Source organism: Varanus komodoensis, unplaced genomic scaffold, assembly GCF_004798865.1.
Source record: "Varanus komodoensis strain SLA01 unplaced genomic scaffold, ASM479886v1 scaffold1, whole genome shotgun sequence".
NCBI lineage: Eukaryota > Metazoa > Chordata > Lepidosauria > Squamata > Varanidae > Varanus > Varanus komodoensis.
In genome coordinates, this window is record NW_025335268.1 from 34,811,090 (window position 1) to 34,838,347 (window position 27,258).

Below are 27,258 nucleotides of genomic sequence, written 5' to 3' on the forward strand. Positions count from 1 at the left end.
GTTTGTGCCCCCTTCCACAGATCAGATTTTAAAAGTTGCACATGAAAGAATCTGTTTCATTTACTTTCCCTGTGATAGTTACTAAGAAGCAACTTGAGCCATTTTGTCTTATGCTAGCACTTTTGGGATTGGTTTGTGTGGCTAGCAGTTAATCTGTACTCTTAGGTAGGTATGGCTTAACTTTTTCTATTCCTTTGTATAAATGTATGAATCAGAGTTCACTTTCTAATAAGCGGGATGCCTGTGTTGAGTAAAGCCGGACTTGCATCACAGAAAAAAAAAATGAGAGAAATGAATTGTTTGTCTGAACCTTCCTTAGTAATTCAGTGCAAATTTTTTATACATGGGTATAGACTTTCTCCAGGAAGTATAAAAAGTATTCTGGAGTTGCTGCTTTTGTGTTCTGTAATGAATACGATTGCATCTGTTCCTTAACAAAGGGCTAGACACTAGCTGGTAGAGAGAAATCTTACTGGACTTCATTTTCTCATGTGGGGTTAGGAAAGAAATTTTCTTAATTTAAATACCTTAAAATTCATATTAAATTCAAATTAATCACTATACGCTTCATGAATATCCTGGGCTACAGAAGCACACATGGAGAAGAGGCACATTATTAAACAGCAGCTTTTGTTAAATTATGGGGAATGGAGGTATATACTGAATAAACATTTGAAAGAACCAAACCTCTAGCATTTTCTTGTTCAGTTTAGGTCGTGATAAAGATTCTTGTGTTTCATGATGGTGTTTTGTAGACTTGAGTTTTAATGCAAGGGGTTCTGTCTGTTGGGCAAGACTAATTATTTTATTTAAGATTCAAAGGTCACATTGACCATGATGACTAAATGGGAGTTTCCTTGTTCAGCAGAAATATATACCTGAAATTTAGATGCTGAAATTAAACCTGGAATGGCCTTTATATGTTGTTTGTGAGCTTCCAGATTCCAGAGCCTGCAGAAAACTCCAACAGCTTTCCACTCCCTGCTTCTTTCCAAAATGTATCTGTATTTCTTTAAAAAAAAAAAAACCCAAACATATTAAAGTACCAGAGTCTCTATCTTGTTTCTGAACCTGCTGCTGATCAGCTCTTCAGAAGCCAGGAAGAGATGAGAAGGTGGCCCTATTAACTCTTCCATCCACACACAGTTTCCCCTTTGTACTTTTCTCTGCACTCCCAGCCTCTAGCCTTGCTACCCAACATGTTCCTTGGCTATTTCTCTCCCTTTTTCCATCCCTGGCCTTCTTCCTTCCTAGCCCCAAACCTTGGCCTTTCTCAGTCATTTTTTTCTTGCTGGTTCTCTCCATTTTTAGACTCTAGCCTTACTAATTCTCTACCCATTTCTTCTGGCTCCTCAAGCCTTCACAGCCACCATTACATGACTAGCCATTTTGAGATGGTGCCCACAGCATTTCTTTAATTCCTAAGATGTGTGCATAGGTCCAAAAACATCCAGGACCCTTACATGGGTAGTCCATTGTGCGGCAGGGGGATGTGGGCTTTAGCCTGATCCACTCTGATAGTTTCTTTTATTGATTCCTGATCCTCTAGGAGTCAGCATAAGAACATTGCTAGTTTAATATTTGCTAGAAAATACTTCCATGATTTCTCACGGTCCATAAACTTCTGTAAACTAACTCATTTTATCTTTTCAGGGGAGCTCCTTTTAGTGGCAGCATAACTGTTCATGTTTATTGGATTAATGTTGATTGGCTTGGAAGAATAATAGGCTTCCTTTTAACCCTTTAAAACTTTAGAATAATTACAGCTCTTAATATAAGAGGGAAGACTGTGTTATAATTTAAAAGCCTGCCTTTAATGTAGTCAGTTGCTTGTCCTAAATCCAAACGGATTTTAATTAAGATGCCAGGTTCTGTTCTCATAGCAGTCCTGGCTGCTATTAGTGAAACAGCATGCTCTCAAACAACACTGAAATGTCATCTTGCTTAACTAAAACCTCAATCCAATTCAGTACTAAGTTGCAAAACCAATAGAACACTCCGGATAATGTTTGAGTATGCTGAAAAAGATGCAGCAGTCATTGCTTTTAAAACAGAACAGTTATTATAAGCACAATTTTTATTTCCAGATCATAGACCTAAAAACTGCATGTAAGTAGCAACAAGTTGGTGAACAGTTGGACTCCCTGACCCTCTGCCTCTTTCTGTATTATGTTATGTTCTCTTCTAGGTCAATGTTCGAGTTACCACTGTGGATGCGGAACTGGAATTTGCCATTCAGCTTAACACTACTGGCAAGCAGCTGTTTGACCAGGTTAGTATGAGTGTGTGTGTCATTTTCTTTAAGTGCAGGTGAGTGACTAATCAGGGCTGCCCACACAGCACAGGAAGCTAGTGCCGCCTCAAGCAAACAGACGTTAGCCCAAATACTCAGAAGGGAGCTCTGCTGACTGGTCCCATTCTGGAAGCAAGTGTTTCAGCTTGCTTCTGGGTTTGCTGGAGGAAGTGGTAGCCTCCTGTGGAGGGCTGCTGGCTAGACAGAGGATGTACAGCACCAAAATTGGATACTGCCCTATCACTTCTGAAAGACTTCAGGAGGAGGAGGGAGGACTTTTCACTGATGGATCTTTGTTTACAGAAATGGGAGGAAATCCCTAACGATAAAAATTGGGCCTGAGTGGGCTTCCAGCACAAAAGTGATGATGAGTATTCTCTGGAACTGCAGTAATTCTTCACTTTTAAAATAAGCAGAAAAACCCCATGCTAACATTGCATTCTGTCTAGACATCTGCAGCTCTTCTTTATTTTTCCTAAAAAGTTGCTAGCTTATTTGGTTCCTAAAGAATTGTTTCTCAGGTTCAAGTACAGGTTTTGTTACATTGAATCAATGTGAGTAATTATAGAAAAATGCATTAATCATACTTAAACTGCTCAGCACCTGTCACTGCCGTAGGATTATCAAGTGGAAAGAAGAAAATGCCCTGTAATAATGAGGAAGTAGTAATGATTTAATGGTTTATATCCCAAAGAATATTGGAGAGACTTAAATGCATTTGATCTGCATACTTTGGAAATAGGCATCCATTTTGTTACTTTGACTGCGCAAGGATCACAGTGTCTCTTAATGAAAACTCTAAATCATTCTATACTGTATCTTTCGGGGATTTCTCTGAAAACTAGTAGCTTTAGAGAGAAAGAGAAAGAAAACATAAAATTAAGGAAAAATTAAGGGGTGCAAACATTCCTAAACATGTTTAAAAGAGTGTGAATAAGTGTGTGACTGATGGTATACAAGTTTGGTCATCTCCCATCTGCAGTCATCTTATCACTTAATAGGGTGAAAGAATTATGACGGCAAAACATTTGTATTTCCCCTTGAGCATATATTGGGGCTTTAGACTAGAGAGTGTAACAAACTGTAGTATGGAGGGGGGAGTGTTCTTCAACTCTCAGAGATCTCAAACAAACAGTACTTTGTTAGAAGTTATAAGAGCTTCCTTCTGTGATACTTTGGGTAGATACTTTCAACTGTAGCTGGGTATGAAAAACATTGTCTTAAACTAGTCTATTTACTTATTTAAAACTTTTCTATATCCTTAGCAGACAGTCTTGGAACAGTGTACAAACATTTTAAACAGCATAAAATATTCAAATATAATAATCATTTAAGTAATAATTTAAAACTCCACACAGTAACAACTAATCCACAGAAGCCAATCATATGAATAAAAACCAATATAAAAGCAGAACCTTCTATTCAGCAATTAAATAGAAGTTTTAATTAATATGATGGGACAATAAAAAGGTTTTAACCTGGTGCCGAAACGTATACAAGGTTGGCGCCAGGCACACCTCCCTGGGGAGCTGGTATCAAAGCAGAGCATCATAGCAGGGGTAAGCTGTTTTGTTAATAACAAGTGGAAGTATTGTTAGCTGTAAGTTCTTGGCCAGGGATTTAAAAGTGGATTTAGTGCAGTCTGAGCAGAGTAGGTTATAGCATGCAGATTTTGCATTTTTCATGTAGGAAATACTGCATGTTAGAGACAACCAGGAAATTTGAGAAGGTGACAACCTTCAGCTTTCTCAGGGAGCTACAAAGCAAGACTGTTTGTGGGAATTGTGGGTCAGTTTCACACTTGTCTTTCTGGAACATACCCAGGTTTGTAAAATCCTACATTGTGTCTTCCAACAGTATAAAAAATGTCTCCAAAAAGCTCACACAAGGCATGGTGGTGAAGTTATCTCACCTGTAGCATCTGAGACTCAGATGTATAGAGCCCTTGTAGGTAGAGGTTACCTCCTAACCTTAGTCTACAGTTTAGGTGATAGCTGGCCTTCAGGAGTTTGACAATCCTATAAAAAAAGCCAAGCTAATGCTGTCCAGTTCTGGGCACCTAAGTTTTAAAAAGATGCAGAAAAGCTAGAAAGGGACAGAGGAGGGCAACAAGAATGATTCAGGGACTGCAAGCAAAGCCCTATGAGGAAAGATTGAGAGAACTAAGCATGTTCAGCTTCAGGAAGTGAAGACTGAGGAGTGATATGAAAGCATTCTACAGGTACCTGAAAGACTGTCACAAAGAGGAAGGACAAGATCTCTTCTTGTTTAATCCAGAGTGCAGGACATGGAATAATAAGTTGAAAGAAACCAGATTTAGACTAGACACCAGGAAGAATTTCCTCACTGTCAGAGCAGTACAATAAGGGAACCTACTACCTAGGGAAGTTGGCTGTCCCTCACTACAGACATGCAGAAAACTTCTGGGCAGTCATCTGAATGGGATGGTGTCCTGCAGTAGCAGGGGGTTGGACCAGATTCTAGGACAATGGCCATTTTTGAACCTCCTAGGGCAGTCTTTCCCAAGTTGATTTCTTCAGCTTTTTTGGACAGCAACTCCCTTTCTTCTCAGTAACATGCCCACTGGCCCTTTTGGTTGAGAATGATGGAAAAAGCACTTCCTTTTTGCATGAAATACGTGAATTGATGAATGACTGTGTGTGGGAGAGAGGCGAGGTGTGTTGCTCCTTCCTGACCTTATCCTTATTTGAGGTCTCCTTATTTGAGGAGTGGCCCAAACCTTTCTTAAGAGAGAGGTTGCAACTTCTTATCACCATTGAGTAGCTACACCTTGTATCTTCACGCTTGCAATTATGGCTAAGAGATGACAGAGCAAATGCTGTGGGACTCACGCAGGTGTGTACATTCTTCTTTGAAGAACTTCTTTGCCATTGTTTACAGCCAAAACATAGTCCCTGTCCTGAAAAAGTAGCTTCTTGGTTTTTCTTGCTGTACTGTCACTGAGCCCTGGGAAGGTATTTGCACTTTCTGACTTCCACTGCTGGCACCAGTGACACTGCTACAGTTTATCGCATAAGAGGGCTACCTCACATGTTCACTCAGCATTAAAACGGTGCAAAGTATGGTACAAAGGAGGAGCTTAACTAACCTAGAAGAAAGCCTTCTGCAAACTGGTGCCCTCCACATATGCTATTCTGTAAGCCCCATCATTCTGATCCAGTATACTTAGAGGTTGTGCCAGTGGAGATGGGAGCTGTAGTTCGAACACATCTGGAGGTTAGCGGGTTGTGAATCCTGGCTTAGACTAAAGTTCTCGTTCTAACAAACTTGTTTCCGGATTACAGCAACGTCAATGTTTGTGCTGTAATAGTAGTAATAATAGTAATATCAACAGGCCTGTAAACCATGCCCTGAGGATATTGGGAGGAGCAGGGTGAGGCTGAAGACTGCATGAGCAGGCAATAAATGTTGTCCTTCAAGGCCTGGCAAAGGTAGCCTTTCATAATATGAAATACCCAGATTTATTTTACTGGGGATTAGTAAAGCGTCAGCTGTATATTCAGCAGTAAGGAACTAAAACTATTTGGGATTCCCAATGTATGAGACGGGAGGAGGGGGTGAACAAGCTTGACTCAGTCAATGTAAAGGAGTTTGAAGAGGCAATGTAGTACAAGACTCCAGATATCTGAAGACAAAGCAACAGCACTCGGTCAACTTTCCCAATCAGTTGAGTGGCAGTTTCCTCATCTTAGAGTTAGAAGCTTAAAACATGGTCATCCTATATAGCATCTTAAACTGGCTGCTTGGCTTAACATGCTGTATCAGACATTGAGAGTGGATGAAAATCCTCTGGACTCTGTATGTTCTGGTTAAACAGAATATTTTTCTTCCAGTTGAAGTATATTCATAGTTCTCATCTGTTTTTTGAACCTTCTTTCACATATCCTCTAGAATTCTACATATCAAATGCTGTAAAGCATCCACAGAATTGCCTTCCCCACTCCAGTATTCACTAATGGCTATGATGGTTAGGGGAGATGGGAATTGTCTCCAACAGATCTGCAGGACACTTAGTTGTGGAAGGCTTAAACATTTTATCAATTATACATTTTATGACATTGCTGTGATGTGCCTAGGATTGCCCTGGAGCAGCCTTCCCAACCGGACACCCTCCAGATATTTAGGATTTCAGCTCCTGTCAGCCTCAGCCAGCATGATTAATGGTCGGGAATTCTTGGAGATACAGTCTAAAATACCTGTAAGACACCATGTTGGAAAGGCAGGCTGCTCTAGTGGATTGAATAAGAAAGAGATGGACCTGATCATACTTTTGCAAGAAATCCCTGATTTAGAACATACAGATCCTAATTTTCCAGTCTTGAGACTAGATCACATGATGTGCTGCAGATTTGTCAGAGTGCCTTTGGACTCCTCCCTTAATTCCTATTAAAGCTCACTGCCCAATTAAAAAAAACTAGAGGGGCAATTCTCCCCCCACACACACTTAGGAAGCTGGAAAGAGCTCTGGCCTTCAGCAGCCCCTTACCCTTGTCCAGCATGTCTCTGGGCCGCAGTAGGGGTGCCTCAGTTTTTGGCAATGCTGCAAGCAAATTCAGTGCAAATAATTAGAACAAGCAATGACTATAGAGATGATGGAAGGTAGAGAGGATCACAGTAGCACACAACTTTGCTAGGTTTTGGTCTTTACAGTAGAGGGACACACAAAGGTATATCAACAAGACTCAGTCACAAAATTCAGCATCTTCAAAGGGACAAATCTCAGAGGAAATCATGCTACAGATGCATGCTCCTCTGATCAAGCTGGTGCTGCCAATTCAGCCAGTGCTTTTAAAGCAGTTACACTGTCCATTAAAAATTTAATTAGGTTTGGAATGAGCTAAACTACTCATGAACCAGAAAGCTTCCTTCCTTAATTGTGCTGAATTCGTACTGTAGAATAGATTTAAATGTAGTCCTGCAGAACATAAATTAACATAAACTGGTTTAATATTCCTGAGACAAGACTGCTGTCTCTTGGCTGAAAAACAAGTTCTTTGCCATGAGACTTTCCTGGAACAGATGGTTCCAAGTATCTTTCTCTACCCACTCTTTAGGGGCAATGTTCTGGGGCCCATAGGGAATATAAAGAATTGGGTATCAGCAAAATTGGACACCCTACCTTGAACAAGCAGAAACACTTTCCATAGTGCGAAGCCACCAATGGATGAATCTATTTTTTTCTTATTTGATTTTCCTCTTGGGTTTGTTTCAGAGGAGGAGGATTTTTGAGTCCCAGCATATTTGTGTTTAATTTTTTTAGAGATCAAAGTTGCATGAGGCTCAAGTTTTCAAGTTCTATTTAATTATTAGTTCTTTTCCCATCTTTGATACTACAAAAACACTGTCTTGCCTTTAAATAGGGCATCTGATATTGCGCTTTCTGTATGTATGTTTGTTCTCATTTTGTTCCAATTAATTGTTGACATTAAATTAGGTACTGTTTAAATTAACTGTCACTAATAATTTAGTGTTCCTGGAGGTGACAGTCCCTACAGAGTGTTAATTAAAGGAACTGCTATAAATATGCTCATTGGCTGTAAGGGGTGATGCTGTTTTAGCTCTTCCCTATAAATCTGGTTTAGAAGTTTGCACACAAGAAAAGGCTTTTAATTATGCTACTTTCAATTACTTTTATGATAATGCAAATGTATTAATAAAAATAAATGCACAACCTTTAACCTAAAATATTTTCCACAAAGCAGAAGCTGCTACTTCAAAAGTGCTGCATTCCAAAGATCTGTGAGACTGCTTGAACAAAAGAACATTTACTTTTTAAAATGTTCTAGTTGTTACACAGAACTATCATTATTGGCACTAATTTCAGAAAGCTGTAACAGCTTTCAAACAGCCTAGCATGGTTTTTCTAGTTTAAGTAAGCTCATAGTTCAAAGGCACAGGTCCTAGCTGGATGTTTCTTGCACAAGACTTGTTTCTAACTGTTGCCATTGAGTTCTAAAATAATTATTTTTATTTTTAAAATTATTATTTTTATTAGATGCGCTGATCTTTCTTGTACACTAATTATTCTTTTAAGATTGTATATAGTTAATCATCAGCCTTTAAATTGTGCAGCCTTTAAAATCAGCATTTCTTTTTGTCACTTGCAGTTATGAAAACAACCACAAAAGCAGTTGCCACTTTCTCCTTACATCCCCCTCCACACTTGAACTTGCTTATAATATGTATAGAATCATCTAGATGACCTGGAAGGCCACTTCTTTTTTTAAAAAAAAGTGGGTAAAGAGGTGCTCAACATATTCATGTGAGCAATTGTTTAAAAAGACAATTATAGCAGATATGCAAAGTGGTAGTTATCTGATCTTCTACATTAACTCTTCTCTCTTCTTCCAGGTGGTCAAGACTATAGGATTGCGTGAAGTGTGGTACTTTGGTCTTCAGTATGTTGATAATAAAGGATTCCTGACCTGGCTGAAGCTTGACAAAAAAGTAAAAGAAATTTGAAATTAACCTTGACAATTAAACCAGAGTCTGCATGTGTGCTCTGGCACTGTTTAATTTATAACAAAAACCATCCTAAATGTTTGGGGCAGGAAACCGTATTTGTAATTAAAAATATTTCATTCAGTGTTGGACTACTACTGAGTCCAGTGGGACATATACCAGAAACTGGCCCTCCCTGCCAACTTACGTTTTCCCTCCCAGAGCCATCCTTACTATACTGTAACAGGTCTTTGTAATGATATTTTGGTTTGTGCACTGGCAAGAAGAAGGAAAAGATCAGTTGGACATTTGTCCCCTCAGTTGTTTGTCAGCATGCCCTTAACATTTTATTTATTTATTTATTTATTTATTTATTTATTTATATTGTGATTTATATCCTGCCTTTTTCCTACAAAGAGCTCAAGGCAGCTTACATCATTCTCCTCCTCCATCTTATCCCCACAACAACAACCCTGTGAGGTAGGTTGGGCTGAGAGTCTGTGACTGGCCCAAAGCCACCCAGTTGGCTCCATGGCTGAGCGGGGACTAGAACCCAGATCGTCTGAGTCCCAGTCCCATGCTCTTAACCACTACGCCACACTGGCTCTAAATGAGACCCAGATAACTGTGTAATAACGTGCTCTTAGTCACTATTAGTCTCCAGTGGGGCATGTAGGACAAGGAGTCACGTAAACCTTCTCATGTTGAAATTGGCATTCTGAGTTGTGCCTAGGGAGCCACTTATATCAGGTGCTCAGTCTAGGGCACCCAAGGATTACTGTTGTGACTTTCAAAAACTAAATGAAAATCTCATGCCAGAACAACAACAAAAACCCCAACCCACAAAGAAATGTGCCACTTCAAAACATTTCAGCCCTCTGGCAAACTGAATACTTGCTTGGTTTCTGTGCCTACGTACTGGCAATCTGACCTGTTAGTACAGGGGTGGCCAGTCTGCTCAATGGAAGAGCCACATCCAGTAAACGTCATATGTTTGAGAGCCATGAGACATGAACGAATATTTATGCATTATTATTATTTATGTATTGGGACTTTATGAAAGTGTGTTCTTGCTTATCAGTGTATGATTACTTTTAATGTGCATGATAAGACACATGAACACCTGGAACACTAACTGTAGGATGCCCTTCCCAAAGAAATTGACCTTTAGAAATGAGAACTACTCAAAGTAAATGTCATATTAATCAAAAATAATTGCCAGCAGCCTTGGTAGACTTCAGCAGAATCATGCCCATGCCATCACTGGGATCCAGACCTGGGGTGGGGGGGATGGAGGTGGGGAGACTCTGAACACTCTGGGAGCTGCAAAATAAACTCAAAGAGCTGCATACAGCTTCTGAGCCTTGGTTTGGCCCAGCAAGCTTGAAATCTCAGCCAGAGGTGAACTGTAAACTAATACCATGTACCAGATCAATTATAAATTGATGTTTTCTCCAGTCTGTCACTAGCCAGGGAATTAGCTAACAAAACCTGACTCTGGGTAGCACACTGCAAAGGGAATGGAAGTTAGTCTACCATTGATTCTTGTTCACAAATAGCAAGAGAGCAGAAGACCTGCCTCTTTTTTCTTTGTGTAACGAAGATAGTTATGTATCTTTCTGGAGAGCTCTTCAGAGCACTTAAGTTATGCAAATTTTAGTGCCAAGTTTCTAAATTTGTTCCAGTTTCCCCACCTTTATGTTTGTACAAATGTTTCTGACAGGTTAGGGAACAACCTTCAGTAACTACAGAAGTAATTTCCTCTTGGATTTTCCCGTTTAAAGGCAGCAGGTGGTTGGAAGCACCTATGAAGCATTTCATCAAATAAAGACCAGGACTGTTGTTATATGTATTGCTGTCCTTTGTTTTGAATGCATGCAAAGCCCTGGGCAGAAGGCAGAGAGCACAGAGCAAAATTTGCTCTTGAAAGTAGAAAGTCACTGTAGTAAGGCTATCAGGTGAAACACATCTGAAAATATCAGCTCTTGGCCAACCATGGGACTAACTTCTGAGATTGCATTCAGAAACCATAGAAGTCAAAATGTTTAAGGAGTAAAAAAAAAAAGAAAGAAAGAAAGAAAGAAAAAGCAAGCAGGTAAAGCCAATTATTTGAAAGTAGATTTTCTGGACAGTGTAATTTTCCATGCCTAAGTAAATTCCTTGATGTTAAGGTAGACAACTTGTTTTTATAATAGATTTTGTGGTGCTTAACAAACTTATCATTCTTTGTTGCCCCTTTCCTCCCTTTCAGGTCTCTGCTCAAGAGGTCAAGAAAGAAGATCCTCTGCAGTTCAAATTCCGTGCAAAGTTCTTCCCTGAAGATGTATCTGAAGAGCTGATCCAGGACATCACGCAAAAGTTGTTCTTCCTGCAGGTGAAGGAAGGAATCCTTAGTGATGAGATCTACTGCCCCCCTGAAACTGCAGTCCTTCTTGGCTCTTATGCGGTGCAAGCCAAATTTGGTGACTACAGTAAAGAAATACACAAGCCTGGATACCTCAGTTCTGAACGTCTGGTCCCCCAAAGGTAAGATGTCAGCTAGAAACAGTGCCTAAAGACATTCAGTCCCTTAGATCTTTCTTTTAAAATGGGCATGTAAAGATTTAAGGCAACTTGCTCACCACTGAGGACTAGTTTGTAAACAATGAAGTGCCACAGCTAATTTGCTTCATTTGTGGTGTTTGTTTTCTAAAGTTCAGATGAAGCTATCACACATGAAATAGTGATGTAGCAAATATGTTGTAGTTCTTTTTGTGATCTGGCACAATTTGAGACATGAGAATAGAAGCAACTGTTATTAGAATCTTTTAGAGACCTCTCCACTGATGGAGCACAGCAACAAACATTAATTAGCAAATGAATACAGTGGCATTTAAGAGGACTTGGGATGTTTTGGAGGTCTTGCAAATATTTCCTATTGGATTTGAGAACTGTTATTAGTTAACACTTCTCAGTTGGGTTGGTCTCTTATTCAATTCAGTTCTAATTTCAGACTCACAAAAACATGGGCTGCCTTTAAGCAATCTTGAGCTTTGATATGTTATCAGTTTGGGAATTTTTATATTGGGCTTTTGCATTTCTTGGCAGCCATGAAGTCTAGAAATATGACATTCGTTTTTTCAATTATTAAAATGCAGAATTTTTAGAAGTCCCCCTCCCTCCCTCATAAGTGGGATAATTCTGTATTCACAAGCAACAGATGGACACAAAGACGCAGGACTATTTCTGTGGGAGTAAAGTTACATCTTGGGCAATCAGTCTTATAGAAGAAAGGCCTTTCCTTTTTTTTATTCCCTGAAATGTTAATTGTTTTGGTGTTTCTCTTATTACTCACTATTCCTTACCTTTGAATAAAACTCGAGATTTCACAATAAGGTGCAATGCCTCTGTTTTGAGTTTTGCATGACTGCTTAGAGCTGGCTAATACAATCTAGTTGCCAAGATGAAGTCATAGTCTGTAGAATTTGGACCTTTTCTTTGCAAAATTCAGGGGGCACAGACCTTGTGAAATAATGCTTTGGAGCTGAACTCCCAAGTTGTACAATTTGTAATTTCTTTCCACTTTACCAACCAAGAATGAGATTGACATGTTTCTCATGTAAACTTTGTAGGCAGGCTCCCTTTTCCAAAGCTTTACAGGGAGTTTTGTGTTTGTGTGTTTGTTTCAAGTAACATGCAAGCTTAAAAGAACACAGCCCTTTAAATATTCCAGATGGAACCTTTTTAGAGGACCCACAAATCTCACAGTGTATCTTTTCTTTGTGTGTTAGAGTTATGGATCAGCATAAGCTCTCCAGAGAACAGTGGGAAGAACGGATTCAGGTCTGGCATGCTGAACATGGCGGAATGCTTAAGTGAGTTATGGTGTTGAAGCAGATTGTCTCCCTTAATAAACTTACTCTGTTTTCATTAAGGATTTTTTTAGTAAAATATTTTGAAGACCCACAACATTTGACACTCCCTCTCTTCACTGAGCTTTCAGCTGGGAGTTAGACAGTAGCCAAGAATGTCATTAGGTTCTTAAAACATCTTTTACTCTGAGGGGTCATCTTTGCATTCATTATACAGAATGCACAGTGGATAGATACACAGATTCTAGAGCTTGTGCATACTGTATGAATTAAACACAGTATTCTTGGGCTGTTGAAATGTGATGGTCCAGGGGGAAGAAGACTAAGCTGAGGTTTGGCAAAATTGGAAATTGGGGCAGAAAATGAATTGCAGCTATTCCGTAGTGTGCTGAATTGTTTGCATGGTTTCTGTTGAGTCACATCTGCTTTCCCAGAGGGTGTCTTTATTTCTTTACTGGTGCAAAGGTTCTGTACCAGCCTTCAGAACATCTGCTAGCATTTCTGATGTATGATCTCTTTGCTGTCAACCAGAGAGAATGCCATGCTCGAATACTTGAAGATTGCCCAGGACCTAGAGATGTATGGAATCAACTACTTTGAAATCAAGAATAAAAAAGGGACAGACCTGTGGCTAGGGGTAGACGCACTTGGACTGAACATATATGAGAAGGAAGACAAGTAAGCTAAAATTCCCCCCCCCTGTGAAGTTTGAAAAATTGGCACTGGTGTGTAAGTGTTCACTCATTATCTGTGTTGTGTATTTTTATAACAGTCTTATCAAAGCAAGTCACCTTGCTTTTCAGCATAAGTGTGGCAGAGTGCAGTTGTGCTGAGGTACACATGGCACCAAAGTGACTTGCCTTCGCCTATCTCCAGACTGACATATTTTTCCCTTACCAGCACGTTGCCTCAGAAGGGCAGGCAGGGGTGAAATGAAAGAATCCCTAAATGGTGCAAAAGGCAAATCGTGTATTGAATAATTATGATAGGATTGGAATAAACTACAGGGGCTGTCAAGTCTTCAGGGCCCCAAACTAGCAAAAACAAAATAAATCCTGGCCATACCTGGTAGATGTGAATCTGGAAGGCTATCCAGGGGTTGGAGATTTGAACCAATGGATGATGTAGAAGAGGGTCTTTATATACGGTACGTACTTCTGAGTGCTTTGAAGAGTTGGCCTTCCCCTGCCTTTGGGGGGGCTGCACTTGAGTTGCATGAGGGTTGTTTCCCCTGCTAGCAAGCCATGCCAGCTGGGTTTGGATGTCACAAGAAGTTGTCCCTGGGTGAGTGAGAAGGCAAATGGTTCCTGACATAGCCCATGGCTTGGTTTAACCCATGGTGATCCACCAGACCATTTTCTTTGCCCACCCTGTGCTTCCACAGAAGATAGGAACTCGGACCTGATGTTTACAATATGTTCAACTCATGGGAATAGCTTTAAGTCACTTTCCCTGTGGTAGTTTTCATCCTGTGAACCATGCATGTGCATACACTTTTAGCCAGTAAAGTTGGAGTCAACCTGGAAGCTAATCAGGATGAATCCTCTGGCATTCACAGATTTGCAACTGATCTTTTAAAGTCTAGCTATAGGATCTCTAATCATGGAGGAGAGATGGGGAAACAGCAGGCTAAATCAGGAAATGAGAAAGAGGAAATGTAATGGGAACAAAAAAGCTGTCCCTGTTTGCATGCTTGCTTAGTACAGGAAGTACAGTAGATGCAATACCAGGCACCAAGAATAAGGGTTCGAAGGAATTTTTTTAAAGGCGCATTCCTGAAATGCAGCAGTTCTTAGTTCCTACTAACTTTGCTGTCATTTGTGTCCAAGGTGAGCTATAAGCAATGTTAGCAAAGGAACAGACAAGTGCTCTTCAAGGACTGGAAATAGCATAGGATAGGCCTTAAAGTTGCTTTTAATCAAAATGGTATTGAGACCACAGAGAAAGCATGTTTTTTCCCTCTGTAATGCTATTGTGCACCATCACCCAGAAAACAGGGAGTGTCACCCTAGGTATTGCATGAGTGAAACTGCTTCTAGTTTCTTGAATGGCTGGCTTCTTTGTGTAGCCAGGGTCAGCCAAACAGGTTTTGCAAGCTATGTAGGCCTGCAGAAAGGGAGGGAAATTGTGGGAGGAGGAATCCACTCTGCGCTATAACTGCTGGTACAGCTAACAATTCATAATCTTTGTAACGTGAAATCCATAGATTCCCTCACCTCCCTCGCTTTTCATAGCTCGATTTCTTGTTCTTTCAATTAAATAGAGCTGGAATATACATACAGAGCTGCAGGTTGGAAGAGGGCAGTCCACACCTATGGATGATGCAGAGTTTCACATATAAAGGGCAGGGGTTCTGCTTTTCACAATGAAAATAAATTTGAGTTCTCCGATATTTATTGCTATGCCAGTGTTTTAAATTGGTGAGCAGTGGGCTGAGATTAAAACATAATGCTTCAGAGTGACAGATACAGCACAGATTAGACTCCATATGAGTTTATGTGGCTCATTCGTTTATACAGAAAAAAATGATATGGCTCCCATCATTCCCCAGCCATCCTGGCTATCTGGGAAATGCTGGTAGTTACATGATATTTTTTTATTTTTAAAAATGGTTAGGATTGCATCATGAGTAACCAAAAATTTGTTTTTCTGCCTTAGGGCAGATCTGACAGACCTGTTTTACATAATTGCTCTGGCTTGAGCAAGCCATGGCATGTGCTCTCCCATGGTCAAGTGTAGCTTTTAGTGCTGTCTGTACCCAGGCAGCAAGGTTTGTTGGAAGGATGAGCCAACCTCAGATAACACACAGACTTTAGTTGGGCTGTTTGAGGACTGTTTTCCCTCCAAAAGGCCATGCCACCTGAGGTCAGATGAAATGAGTAGATGTCCTTGGGTGAGTAGTTAGTCAAATGGTGGCTGGTACACACTGTGCCTATAAACAACCACTGTGGCTTATGATCATGTGGAACAAGCCTAATTCAGTGCAGATCAAGAATGGGCAGACTTCAGGCCTCGGGCATCTTACTGTGTATATTACAACAACCCTCAAGGTCTACCAGCTGGAGCTGTTGGGGTGGTCATACATATAGAACTAAGGAACAGGGTACATCTTGGTGCACAAGTTAGTCCAGGAATTCATTTTCACAGTAGCAGAACTGAGCTCAGTGTCCTTCCACACAAAAAACTCTGGTTTTCCTTAATTGTTCTTTATTCCAGCAGCCTAATGAAGAAATAAAAAGAAGCATTTATATGTTGATATGGTTGAACAACAGGCACCAAAATATTTCCCCATCTACTGCAAGCCACCCAGAGATCTCTCAAGATCTTGCTTTGCCTTTTGTCCATTTAGTCAACACTGTCACAATTAAGACAAATGTCATGCACCATCAATGCCTTTCTTTGAAACATATGCAAAACTCTGTGATTCCAGATTGACTCCAAAGATTGGGTTCCCCTGGAGTGAGATCAGGAACATCTCTTTCAATGACAAGAAGTTTGTTATAAAACCAATCGACAAGAAGGCCCCAGTGAGTATAACCAATGATGAGCATTTCTAGCAAAATTGTGAACATAAATTTCTATTGCTGCTTTCATACTAATAATTCACCTGTTAACTCTCAGGAAACACCTGTTTCAGCATATTGGGAATTTCACCCTTCACTGTAGACTGTGATATGAAAGACAATATTGACCTTATAGGCAGTAGTCTGTACATCTTGTACTCGAGTGTGTTTCTCTTTTTCCACTGTGAGAGAGAACAGCTGAACAACCCATAGTTCTTGGTTCTGTGGTTTGTTTAGTGTAACACGTGAACCTAGACTGCTCCCCAGCAAGCAGGAGAAATTGATTTGTTGTTGGATTATTCCTCTGCCTGGTTACTTTGCATCTTATATTAAACTCAACAAGACCAAAAGCCCTTATAGCAGTAGTGTTGGGGTTCTACAAGAACCCTGACTTGTGTGATGGTCAAACCCTCTCCACTTTTTCTGACTCATTTTTTAATCTTTCTTCAGTGTATTTTCTGAAACACCTCAAACATTCTTTGTCACATTAAATGAAGTATCTTTATTCTCAGAGATCACAGGGACAACCTCTCATTAACTCTTCTAATAAACCCACCTAGTTTATTATTTTCTGTGCTTGAAGGAAATAATTTTCCCCAAAGACTAGCAACACACATCAGCTGTCTTAAATAATTTATTTTGCAAATTGCCTTTTATCTCGGAAGCTATTCCATTTGGGTTTGGGAAACTCTTTAGTGATCACTATAGAGTTTTAAATGTAAGAAACCTGTCATTGGTGGATGTGGGTGGGCTTGATCTGAACATCCATCATGCAAGACCTTCCTTGTATTTGCTGATGAGAAGTGTACTCAACACTTTCCAAGGGCTCAGTGGCAAAAACTGTCTGTCACTCCAAACTGTATACTTCTAATAGTTGGATGACACTGAAGGCCTTTATTTCCAAGAAATACATCTGGCTGTGGGTTGACACTGAATCAATGACATCTAGAACATTTCCTCCTTCCTCATGTGCACCTAAGCTCTTTGTCTGGTTGTTGTCTTGTTGTTTTTATTGAACACAAGTATTTGTCAATCTTGGACATGACTTTCCTCCCACTATCCTATGCGGAATTGGAATGTACTTCTAAAATGAGAACTTGGCCCAAGCTGCTTCCAAAATGAGCTTGCTCTAGTAAAGAATATAGTGTCTAATATATATGTTTGCTTTTTCCTTTCAGTGTGCTTTAAGTTTTTGACTATAACCTAATGAAGCAATCTGTGGTGTGCACTGGTAGGGTTCTGTATGTAGGACTCTGGACTTGATATCACTCCACACTGATCTTAATTTCCTGGGGTGGGTTCCTCCAGAAATTCAAGAGAAAAGCCAAGTTTCCTATTCCTTGTCCAACAAAAAAGCATTTATAACAGTACTTTATCTCTAAACCAAAACACACTCATTTCCCTCTATAGCTAAGATTGGAGCTTAATTACTTACTCCCTGCTTCCTGAGTAAAACTCTCTATTGCCAAAAAGCCAACATTCATGTGAGATCTTGTTTGCAACAAGGTGCATGTAAACAATCAATTTGAGAAGATGCAGTTTTGCGTTCAGTTTATGCAGCAGAATGGGTGCAAAATGCCTCAAGAACGTAAGTAGCTACTTAAACTGAGTCAGACCATTGGTCCATCTAGCCCAACATGGTTGGCATGGAATTGCCAGCATTTTTATTCTGTATCTTCTCATTTCTCTTCTCTTATCCAAACTTTGATACTTGGCTGTTCCTTGTAGAGTGACAGATCTCTGAAATCTTGGATGCCTTCCACACCTTTACTTAAAAACTGCATGCACATTTCAGTGAAGCTTATTAGGGAAGTGGTGTTGTAACAGCTGTTGAAAAGAACAAATTCGGGAATAATTAATGAATTTGAACTGTTGAAATAAGTAGTTTACAGGAAAGGAATAGAGTCTTGTATAATTAAGACTCTGTTCTGGTTGTTAATATTAACACCTAAATTTTCCATTACAGAGAACTAGGGACAAACTGTAGGGGCTAGAAAAATTGGGAGATAAGTATTGTGAAACCTGTGTGTGTGTGTGTGTGTGTGTATAGGTTTTGATGTTTAATATCTCTTTCTGTCAGGACTTTGTGTTTTATGCCCCTCGCCTAAGAATTAACAAGAGGATCCTGCAGTTATGTATGGGAAATCATGAACTGTACATGCGCCGTAGGAAACCTGACACCATTGAGGTCCAACAGATGAAAGCCCAAGCCCGAGAAGAGAAGCATCAAAAATTGCTAGAAAGGTATGAGGATGGGTGAGGTAGGAAGGGTAGGGCTTGAATGAAGAAAGCAGTTGGACCTAGTCTGTCTTTTACCAAAGGTGGAACAGGTAGAGATCAGAGGTTAGGGGAAAATGCCACTGAAACACAGTTAGAAATGTGGACAACTCTGAGAGCTGCTACTTTTTCAAGGGTGTTCAAGGATAGGCTGGATATGCACATGGTGGGCATGTCATAAGCGGAGCCAGCTGGAGCGAGGGACCAGACTAGATGGCCTGGGAGGCCCCTTCTGGCTCACTCTGTTTCTATGTTTCCTTACCTAAGTATATACATATAAGCTGAGCTGAAAGGAGATAACATGATAGGTAACTATTCCAAGGACTGAACAGATTAAAAAAGTATCCTAGAATGGTCTTATCTAAATGCCCCACAGACATGCTGTGAAATCTTTACTTTTGATGTGGTTAGTGCCCTTTAATTCAACAAGACTAGGGGGATTATGCTCATAAGCCAAAACTCCCTTTGTTCTTTACCAAGACTTGATCTTCCTAGTTAGGCTGAATCCCATTCATCAACTATATTCTGCCATTACTCACACAGTATATATTTTATAAAATAGGCACTGCCACTCCAAAGCAATTTGAGGCTGATTCTTCTCTAGCATGCATGGTGATACCCTTACAACGCCATAGGTGCCCAAGGTGGAGCTAACGGAAATTGTATCTATAGTGGATGAAGCCTGTTAAGAAGCCGAGCTGCCTAGCTGTGTCCTACACACATACATTTGAACCTACTTCTGGTTTCTAATATGAAAGCTTTCAGAGCCTAATGATTAGTGTCTGCCTAATTTTGTTCCCTCTTAAAGATGTGTCAGCTGCCATATATTCAGCAGCCTTCTGTCCCACCCACTACGATGGAAAATCCCAAAAGAGGCTTTTCACCCCATTTTAGATATAGGCACATGTGTAGTCTTAAAGGTTCTAAAACAATTTTCTTCTTATATCCTTCTAGAGAGCAGTTAGAACAAGAAAAGAAGAAGAGAGAGAAAATTGAGAAGGAGAAGGCGCAGGTGTTAAGGGAGAAAGAAGAGCTGATGCTGAGATTGCAAGAGTATGAACTGAAGACACAGAAAGCAGAAAGAGGTAATGGAGCCCAAGTTCACATTTCAGGCTTTCTTTGACTCAGATGTGCCTAGAGATGCAACATAACAATTCTGACAAGCTGTATCTGAAACATCTCCGTGCCATATTTCCTGGCTTTCCCGAGTGATAGTAACATGCTGGCATGGAAGCATGTCGCAGCACAGTAGCCCCACTTTAACAAATGTGGCTGTAGCAGCATTTGCCTCTTCTTTTCAGTCTTTGCATACAGTTATGGCCCACATGCCCTTGCTTCTAAAATGCAGCCGATGTTACTACTACTTTCTCTAATAGCAGAAACATGACCCAACCATTTTCTTGAAAGTTACTTCTAAATACGCCCTGTTCATCAAAAGAGGCACTACAGTAATCAAACTGTTTTATTTAATTAATTTTTTTGTATCCTGCCCTTTACAGTGTCTCGGCAGCAGTAACATACATAGAAACAGAGCAAGTCAGAAGCATCACAGTAAAACCAGGTCTATCCATAATCATAAACAGAAAATACATAGTATAATCCATCATAGGAAAGTTGTATTTAAAACCCAACATATTCAGCACTGCTACTCTATAATGCCAAAAAACCTCCTCTGCAAGATTACAGTTCAAGTGATAGGAAGCTTTAATTTCCTATTGCTTTTCAGCTATGTGGTTGTTCAGCTTCGCCAGCAGTGAAGGCTGAAATGTTGCCCTCAGGGTTCCTTCACATCCTGGTTTAGATAGACTGACATCTCTGAATGACATCATGAAATCAAATTCATAACATCGCCTTATCCTCCGTTTAACCTCTGCTGCTATTGCTTTAGAATCCATAACTTCCCTGCATTCTTGTAAATTGCATAGTGCAAAGCTGTAACTATTTACTGTCAGCTGGGAATGTTTTGCACATAAACCAGATGACAGCATTTGGAGAGCAAGACCCTGTGTGTCCTGTGTAGACAGAAGACACTGAGTGCAGTATCTTTTTAAGGCTTGCATTATAAAACCTGACATTCATAGGTAGTGTTTTCTTTTTTCCAGAGCTCTCAGAGCAAATCCAGAAAGCCAGGCAGTTGGATGAGGAAAGGAGAAGGGCTCAGGAAGAAGCTGAGCGCCTAGAGAATGAACGTTTGGGTGCACTGAAAGCCAAGGAGGAGCTGGAGAGGCAAGCTGCTGACCAAATGAAGAGCCAGGAGCAGCTGGTATGGCACTTCAGAGAGCAATTTGGAAAACAGTATAAATCCCAGCAGACCATTGAGGCTCTGCACTACCTTCTGGGACAGGGCAAAATTTATTTACTAAGCCAAGCAATTATTCATAAAGGATCATGAGTGTATTTCTGAGGGTTGGGGGAGGGGAGTACTAGTCTGAAGGCAACTTGCCATATAGAGAAAAAGATAGAAAAGGTATAGAAAACAGTAAAGCATAATACAGTAAAACTAAACACAGTAGAAGAGAAATTAAATATAATAAGGCAGCTAGATCAGAAGCTGAGACAAATGCTTGCTTAAACAAAAATCATAAGAAACTGGGCATGGCAGTCCTTACAACACACAGAATTCTACATTTTGGGTGCTGCCACAGAAAAGGTCCTGCATTTTGTTACCACAGCTGACTGCAAGAGACTCTGGATCCTATTGGAGGAAGCTTCCCTTAAACAATCCTGGCCATAAACTGGTTAGGGTTTTAAGGGCATAAGCAGCAGCTTAATTTGCACCTGGAAACAAACCATCAGCAAGTAAAAATGTTGCAGGAGAGAGAGAACCTTCTAGAAGCTGGCTCTGGTTGATAACCTTGTGACAATATTTTATATGGAAGTCCTTTAGAAAATAACTTGTAAGAGCATGTTGCCTTGTAGGGCATGTGTAACCATGGCCAGATTGGCTATTTGCCAGAAAAGATGTGGTTGGTGCACCCATCAGCGTGTGGCAAAAGCGCTCCTGCATACTGCTATCACCCAACAATCTTAAGAGTGGCGCTTGGATCCAGAAGCTACCCCAAATGGCAAAGCTGACTGCTGAAGGGAAGCACATCCAAAATGGATCTACAAAGAGAAAACGGAATTCAGGATGCTGGAAACAGTAAATTAATTTTACTATTGAAAATAAAGTTATATTTTCCAGCATCTTGAGGCAGGTTCTCTCTCTGTAGACCTGTGGTGGATGCTTTCCAGTTAGCCTACATGAATCCCATCTGAAGGAGGCCTTTCCCCTATTCCTCAGTCAACTAGCTTTACAGACCAAAAGTCCTTCCACCGTGACTGGATGATGTTCAAAGTGTTTTCTCTCTGTCAAACAAGGCTACAGAGCTTGCAGAATACACAGCCAAGATTGCCCTTCTGGAGGAGTCAAGGAAACGCAAAGAGAATGAGGTGGAAGAGTGGCAGCTCAGAGTAAGTATGACATGCCTTTAGAGCAGTTTGTCAGCTTGTCCTGACATGGGGATTCAGCAGTTTTAGGCCTGCCCAAATGAATAGTACTTTATTTCAGTGCCATTAATCTGTGAATAGGAATTTCACAGGCCCATAGAACAGTAGTGTTTGCTACTTTTGCAGCTGTAAGAACATACAAAGAACCATGCTAGATCAGACTGCACGATCCCTCTAGTACAGTGGTACCTTGGCTCACGAACTTAATCAGTTCCAGGACTCTGGTCGTGACCCAAAATGGTCGTGACCCAGGTCAAATTTCCCCATAAGGTTCAATGTAAATAAGGTTAATCCATCTGTAACTATTTTTTTAATCAGAAAAATGTGAAGCAAAGTGACAACAACAAAGATCACGGCCATCTCCCCGCCCAACCACGACTGCGCCCATCATCCCTGCACGTGCCCATCATCCTGGCACGATGGGGGCGGGGAGAGACGGCGCGAACGGGGCGCACTGGGTGAGGGAGAGACCAGCGCGCTGTGGCATGGAGAGACGGGCGCGAACGGGGCGCACTGGGTGAGGGAGAGACGGGCGCGATCATGTTGGTGGGGGGAGATGGCCAAGATTGCAGTTGTGCTCCTGCAGGAAAGACAGGTACGATCTCGGCCATCTCCCTCCTGCCCCCGCACGATCGCGGCCATCTCCCCATTTGGGGGGCAGGGGGAGACAGCCACAGTCATGGTCGCCACCCAATGCAGAGTTCGCAACCCGAGTTAAATTTTTTCTGAAATTTTTGTTAGCGACCCGATTTGGTCATGAACCGAAGCGTTCATGAGCCGAGGTACCACTATATTCTGTGCCCCCCCCCCCACCATGTCCATGTACAGCTGACCAGCAGGATACATGCACAGTGTAGCACCTTCCAGTCAAGATCCTCAGCAGCTGGTATTGAGAAACCCAACACGTCTCATATGGAGCAGCCATTCTGACTAGTCTTATTGTCCATGAATTCCTCAGATCTTATACCTGGACAAAGTTATGGACATCAGTACATCTTGTGGTAGTGAGTTTCATAGTTTAACTATGCCTTGTTTGAAGAGATCTTGGAGGAAACTTGCGTGGAAAGAGTGATTGTTATCTTGGTCATTGGAAAGGGAATTCCGCAATGGGGTCAGGGCATCCTGAGGGACAAGAGTTAAGACCTTGCAGGGCTGTAAAAGTTGTCCACTCATCCTCTACAGGCCAGTACGGTAGCCTCTCAGCATAGCAAATCTGCTTTTAGCCTTTTCTTGCTCTTCCATGTACTGAAGCACACGTATGCTGGGATCTTAACTAAGAAATGTGCTTTCTTGTCCTCTTTTACAGGCTAAGGAAGCTCAGGATGACCTCGTAAAGACGAAAGAGGAGTTGCACCTGGTGATGACTGCTCCACCGCCACCGCCCCCACCTGTGTATGAGCCAGTGAACTACCATGTCCACGATAACTTTCAAGATGAAGGGACAGAGTCCTCTGGCTACAGTGCAGACTTTTCCAGCGAGGGCATACTAGATGATCGTAATGAAGAGAGGCGTATCACTGAAGCAGAAAAGAATGAGCGTGTGCAAAGGCAGCTGAAGGTAAGATTTGTGCAGCATTCATGGCTGAAATTGGCTGCCTGACCTAGCTTGTCTCGAGAGTAAAAGCATCGTCACGTACAGGGTGCTTGGGATGCAGTAGAATTTAAGAGAGTGGGATGCTGCTACAGGCCCCTGCCATGGTGCTTCCTGACTAAGAGGCAAAGGGCTAGAGGGATGGAAAAGAATGGATGATGCCCTCCCTTTTACTAAGACTGAGACTGGACGAGCAGGAAGCAAACAAATGCCAAGATGCAAAACTTGGAGACTTGGGATTTTTAATACACCAATTGCAATGCTGAGCACTTTGGAAGACAGAGTGTATCGATCTTTGCTACAGGGCTAGCATAGGCAAGATAAAGGGCCAGATAAAGGTCAGGCTGAACCCTCCTGTACATTCCTGCACAATATAAGCTTGGATCCTATAAAACAGAAACTTCGTTTTTAAATGGAAGTTGATTTCTCAGGATAGTATCGGAGCTTCCTGGTTCCTCTGTGGTTCCTCTCTTTCTGCATTGAATAGGTTCTGACCTGTTATGGCCTTGTGCTTTATATACCGCTAGGGCAGTGGTGGCAAACCTTTTAGAGACCGAGTGCCCAAACTGCAACCCAGAACCCGCTTATTTATCACAAAGTGCCAACACTGCAATAAAACCTGAATACTGAGGTTTTAGTTTAGTAAAAAACAACTCAACTCTTTTTGTCTTAAAAGAAAAACACAATAACAGAGAGTAGGAGCCATGTTCACATTCAGTGCCCCCAAGTCGGGCAGGGGACGCCGGGCTTGCTTGTTCCCAGGCGCACACCCTCCCTCCCTCCTTCTCTCCTTGCCCCCTAACCAGCCACTGGGAATGCTGCAGGAACTTCGGTGGCACTTGAAAGTTTACCAGAGGGGCAGAATGGCGGGGGTGGGGGGAGACCTAAACTAAAGGTGAGGAGAGGGTATCGCTGATCCCTTCCAGACTTCCATTGGGATCTTCCTCAAGGCGCCCCCACAGCGCTACCAAATCTTGGGGAGGGGGGTCCCTGCCACATGCCCACTCCTCTTGCTTTGCAGCAGTTCCAGTCTCCACTTTCCTTGTTTTGGCCTCCCTCCCCAGGAAGCGCCATATTGATCCTGGAGTCCAGACCAGGAGCAGGCATGCGGGCAGGCAGGCAGGCGGGCGTGCGGCTGCCTGGCTGCGCCTGCAGCTACCGAGTTGGCAGGGTGGCGCCACTGTGCTAGGAGGGCGGCTTGAGTGGCCTCTCACCTGCTGCGAGTCGGGAGGAGGAGGCAGGAGGAGGGCGCGCTGCCAGCGCTCGGCATTCCCGCTTGCGGATTGCCCGCTCCCTCCCTGGTGCACCCACTACGGCTGTTGCGCCTGCCTCTGGCCACCTGTTCGACAATGCCTCTTGCAGCAAGTTGTGGCTAATGAGTGACGTTGTCGCCTGGCGCTGTTACTCTTTCCGAATATGTGCATGGCTGCTGGGAGGATGCTTGGGCGAGCGTGGCAACAGAGAGGGCTCTGCGTGCCTGTTGTGGCTCACATGCCATAGGTTCGCCACCACTGCGCTAGGGTGTGTGTACACTTCTGAAATACTGTGTTCAAATATTGCAGACACTGAGTAATGAACTAGCACAAGCCAGAGATGAAAACAAGAAGACTCAAAATGACCTCATCCACACCGAGAACATCCGACAAGGACGTGACAAGTACAAGACACTGAGGCAAATCCGACAAGGCAACACCAAGCAGAGAATTGATGAGTTTGAGGCTATGTAAATACAACAGCACAAGACTCTGGGAAAGGCAGATTTTGAATACTGACTTTTCTTTCTGAAGGGTCACTGAACAGTCATACCAAAAAAAAAAAAAAAGTCTCCAAACCTTCACACTATCAGTTGGTACCTGAATCTAGCTAAAGCAGCCATCAACTAATGATTGCATAAGGATAGCTGTCAGCATCAAGCCTTGGAAATATTTGGCCATATCCTAGTGCCAAAAGGCCTTTCAGAATTGCTTTCACCCCTTATGTTATTAGTATGCTGCTGCTTGAGTACAGCAGATTTGGGGGGGGGGGGGGGGGGAGCACAGATTCACTATTAGTATGTTGTGCCATGTTCCTTGGGTTTTAAACCTCATGTGTAATTTAGGGCTGTAAAATCTCCCAAGTTGTCCACTTCTTCACTTCCTTCTATTGCAGTGTCATAGAAACCTCATCTTAAGAGTAAAACTGAAGGAGCATTTTAATTGAACTGTTGAATTGAAGAAGTTCCCACAGTGATCACTCAGAAGGAATGCATTACAGGCCCACTTGGATGCCTGACTTGCATAAGATAGTCAGGAAGATCATTGGCCTTCAATATTATTGAAGAGTGGTACTCCAGCTTAATGAATCAGCTGTAGTGTAGTATTTATATTTACCTATGTTAAAGGCAGCATTTAATTCTAGTCTGAAAAGGGAGAAAAGTTTTTTGCTTTGTATATTTTGTTACTGCTTTCAAATTTAATTTGAAAAGGATAACAGGTAAAAAAGAAAAAGGTCTCCTAGACACTGGGGTGAGGCAATATAAGAAACTTGATTATGATCTAGGAAACATTTATAAAGATGATTTTTTTTACTTAAAAGAAAATTGTGATACATTCCTGTGATTCAGTATGTACAATTTCATTGTACCTGCTTTTTTCTAACAAATTTTCTAATTTTTTAAAAAATGATATAGTTTCAGACTCCAACCATGAAGGGACTTTGTCAACTTTTTATTTCTCTGTTAGAGCTATTAGAGAGTTTCTGGATTTCTTCCACCACCACACCCTTTGTGAATCTCCTTCACAAAAATAATCCCATCTCAGGCTTTGGAAATCTGCTAGAGTGTCACAGGACAGTATGTTGTTAGTTCTCCATATGCTGCTTTGTACTCATGTTTAAACCTTGGTATCCTGCTACAGTGTTGTGGGATTTGTATTTGTGCAATTCATTCACAAATAAAAAAATCTGCAAAGCAATGTGTGTTTGAAGGTTTGTGGCTTTTTCCTCTGAATAATGCCTCTTACTGTAATTTAGTTTACAATAATAGGAAAGGTGAAGTGAATATCAACTCAGCTGTCCAGAGAAAGTTAAACGAGAACAGGTGGGGAAGAATGAAGAATGGAAACAATTGTTATGAGCATAGGGGTAATATGCCTCAGGCCATTCAGGGTAACTGCTTCTCACTAAAATACCAAGCTCATTGGATTAATTGCATTGGCAGCCTCATGAACAAGTGAGCGCTACTCTTCATTCCGTTTCTCTATAAGTAAACTTTAAACTTCAACCAAAAATTGTGTATACCAACAGACAAAACTAATTGTGTGCACATCAGTACAGAGTGTGCTTTTCTTGTGAGTTCTGTGCAGATTATGGATAGAATAAGGCAATGATTTCTCGCCTCAACTTTATCTGAGGAAAGTCTGCTTTTGGACTTTTATCAACAGAACATGTATGCTGCTGACCAAATGCTGAAATGTAGAGATGTGATTTCAACCCATCAAATACTAGTGAATAGTTCTGCCAAACAGAACTGATGCTTATAAAGGCATATGGAGTAGCTGAGCTTACAAATTCAGCCAGGCTGACACTCAGGAGAGAAGGCTGATGGTCAAAGTAGTGCATAAATACGGATAAAAAAGGAGATCTGAACTGAGCATGAAGAAAGGAGTGAGCTGACTGAGGCATAACTAACCAAGGTGGGGGCTGGTCTTTGGGAAAAGGCATGGCAGAGTTCTGTACATGCAAACCTCTCTCTCA

General features: G+C 41.5%; 1 protein-coding gene across 1 annotated transcript in view; it reads left to right on the forward strand.

Annotated features, from left to right (window-relative positions):
- Positions 1 to 26,470, forward strand: part of EZR (ezrin) — a 41,192-nt gene extending 14,722 nt beyond the window's left edge. Inside the window, exons 3-14 of the mRNA XM_044421898.1 lie at positions 2,189 to 2,272; positions 8,666 to 8,761; positions 11,007 to 11,281; positions 12,526 to 12,609; positions 13,138 to 13,284; positions 16,037 to 16,133; positions 18,250 to 18,413; positions 19,401 to 19,531; positions 20,549 to 20,709; positions 21,807 to 21,899; positions 23,242 to 23,493; positions 25,089 to 26,470. Of these exons, the coding sequence (XP_044277833.1) occupies positions 2,189 to 2,272; positions 8,666 to 8,761; positions 11,007 to 11,281; positions 12,526 to 12,609; positions 13,138 to 13,284; positions 16,037 to 16,133; positions 18,250 to 18,413; positions 19,401 to 19,531; positions 20,549 to 20,709; positions 21,807 to 21,899; positions 23,242 to 23,493; positions 25,089 to 25,253 (1,749 nt within the window). The 3' untranslated portion in view covers positions 25,254 to 26,470. The remainder of the gene's footprint in view (positions 1 to 2,188; positions 2,273 to 8,665; positions 8,762 to 11,006; positions 11,282 to 12,525; positions 12,610 to 13,137; positions 13,285 to 16,036; positions 16,134 to 18,249; positions 18,414 to 19,400; positions 19,532 to 20,548; positions 20,710 to 21,806; positions 21,900 to 23,241; positions 23,494 to 25,088) is intronic.
- The last annotated feature ends 788 nt before the right edge of the window (positions 26,471 to 27,258 follow it).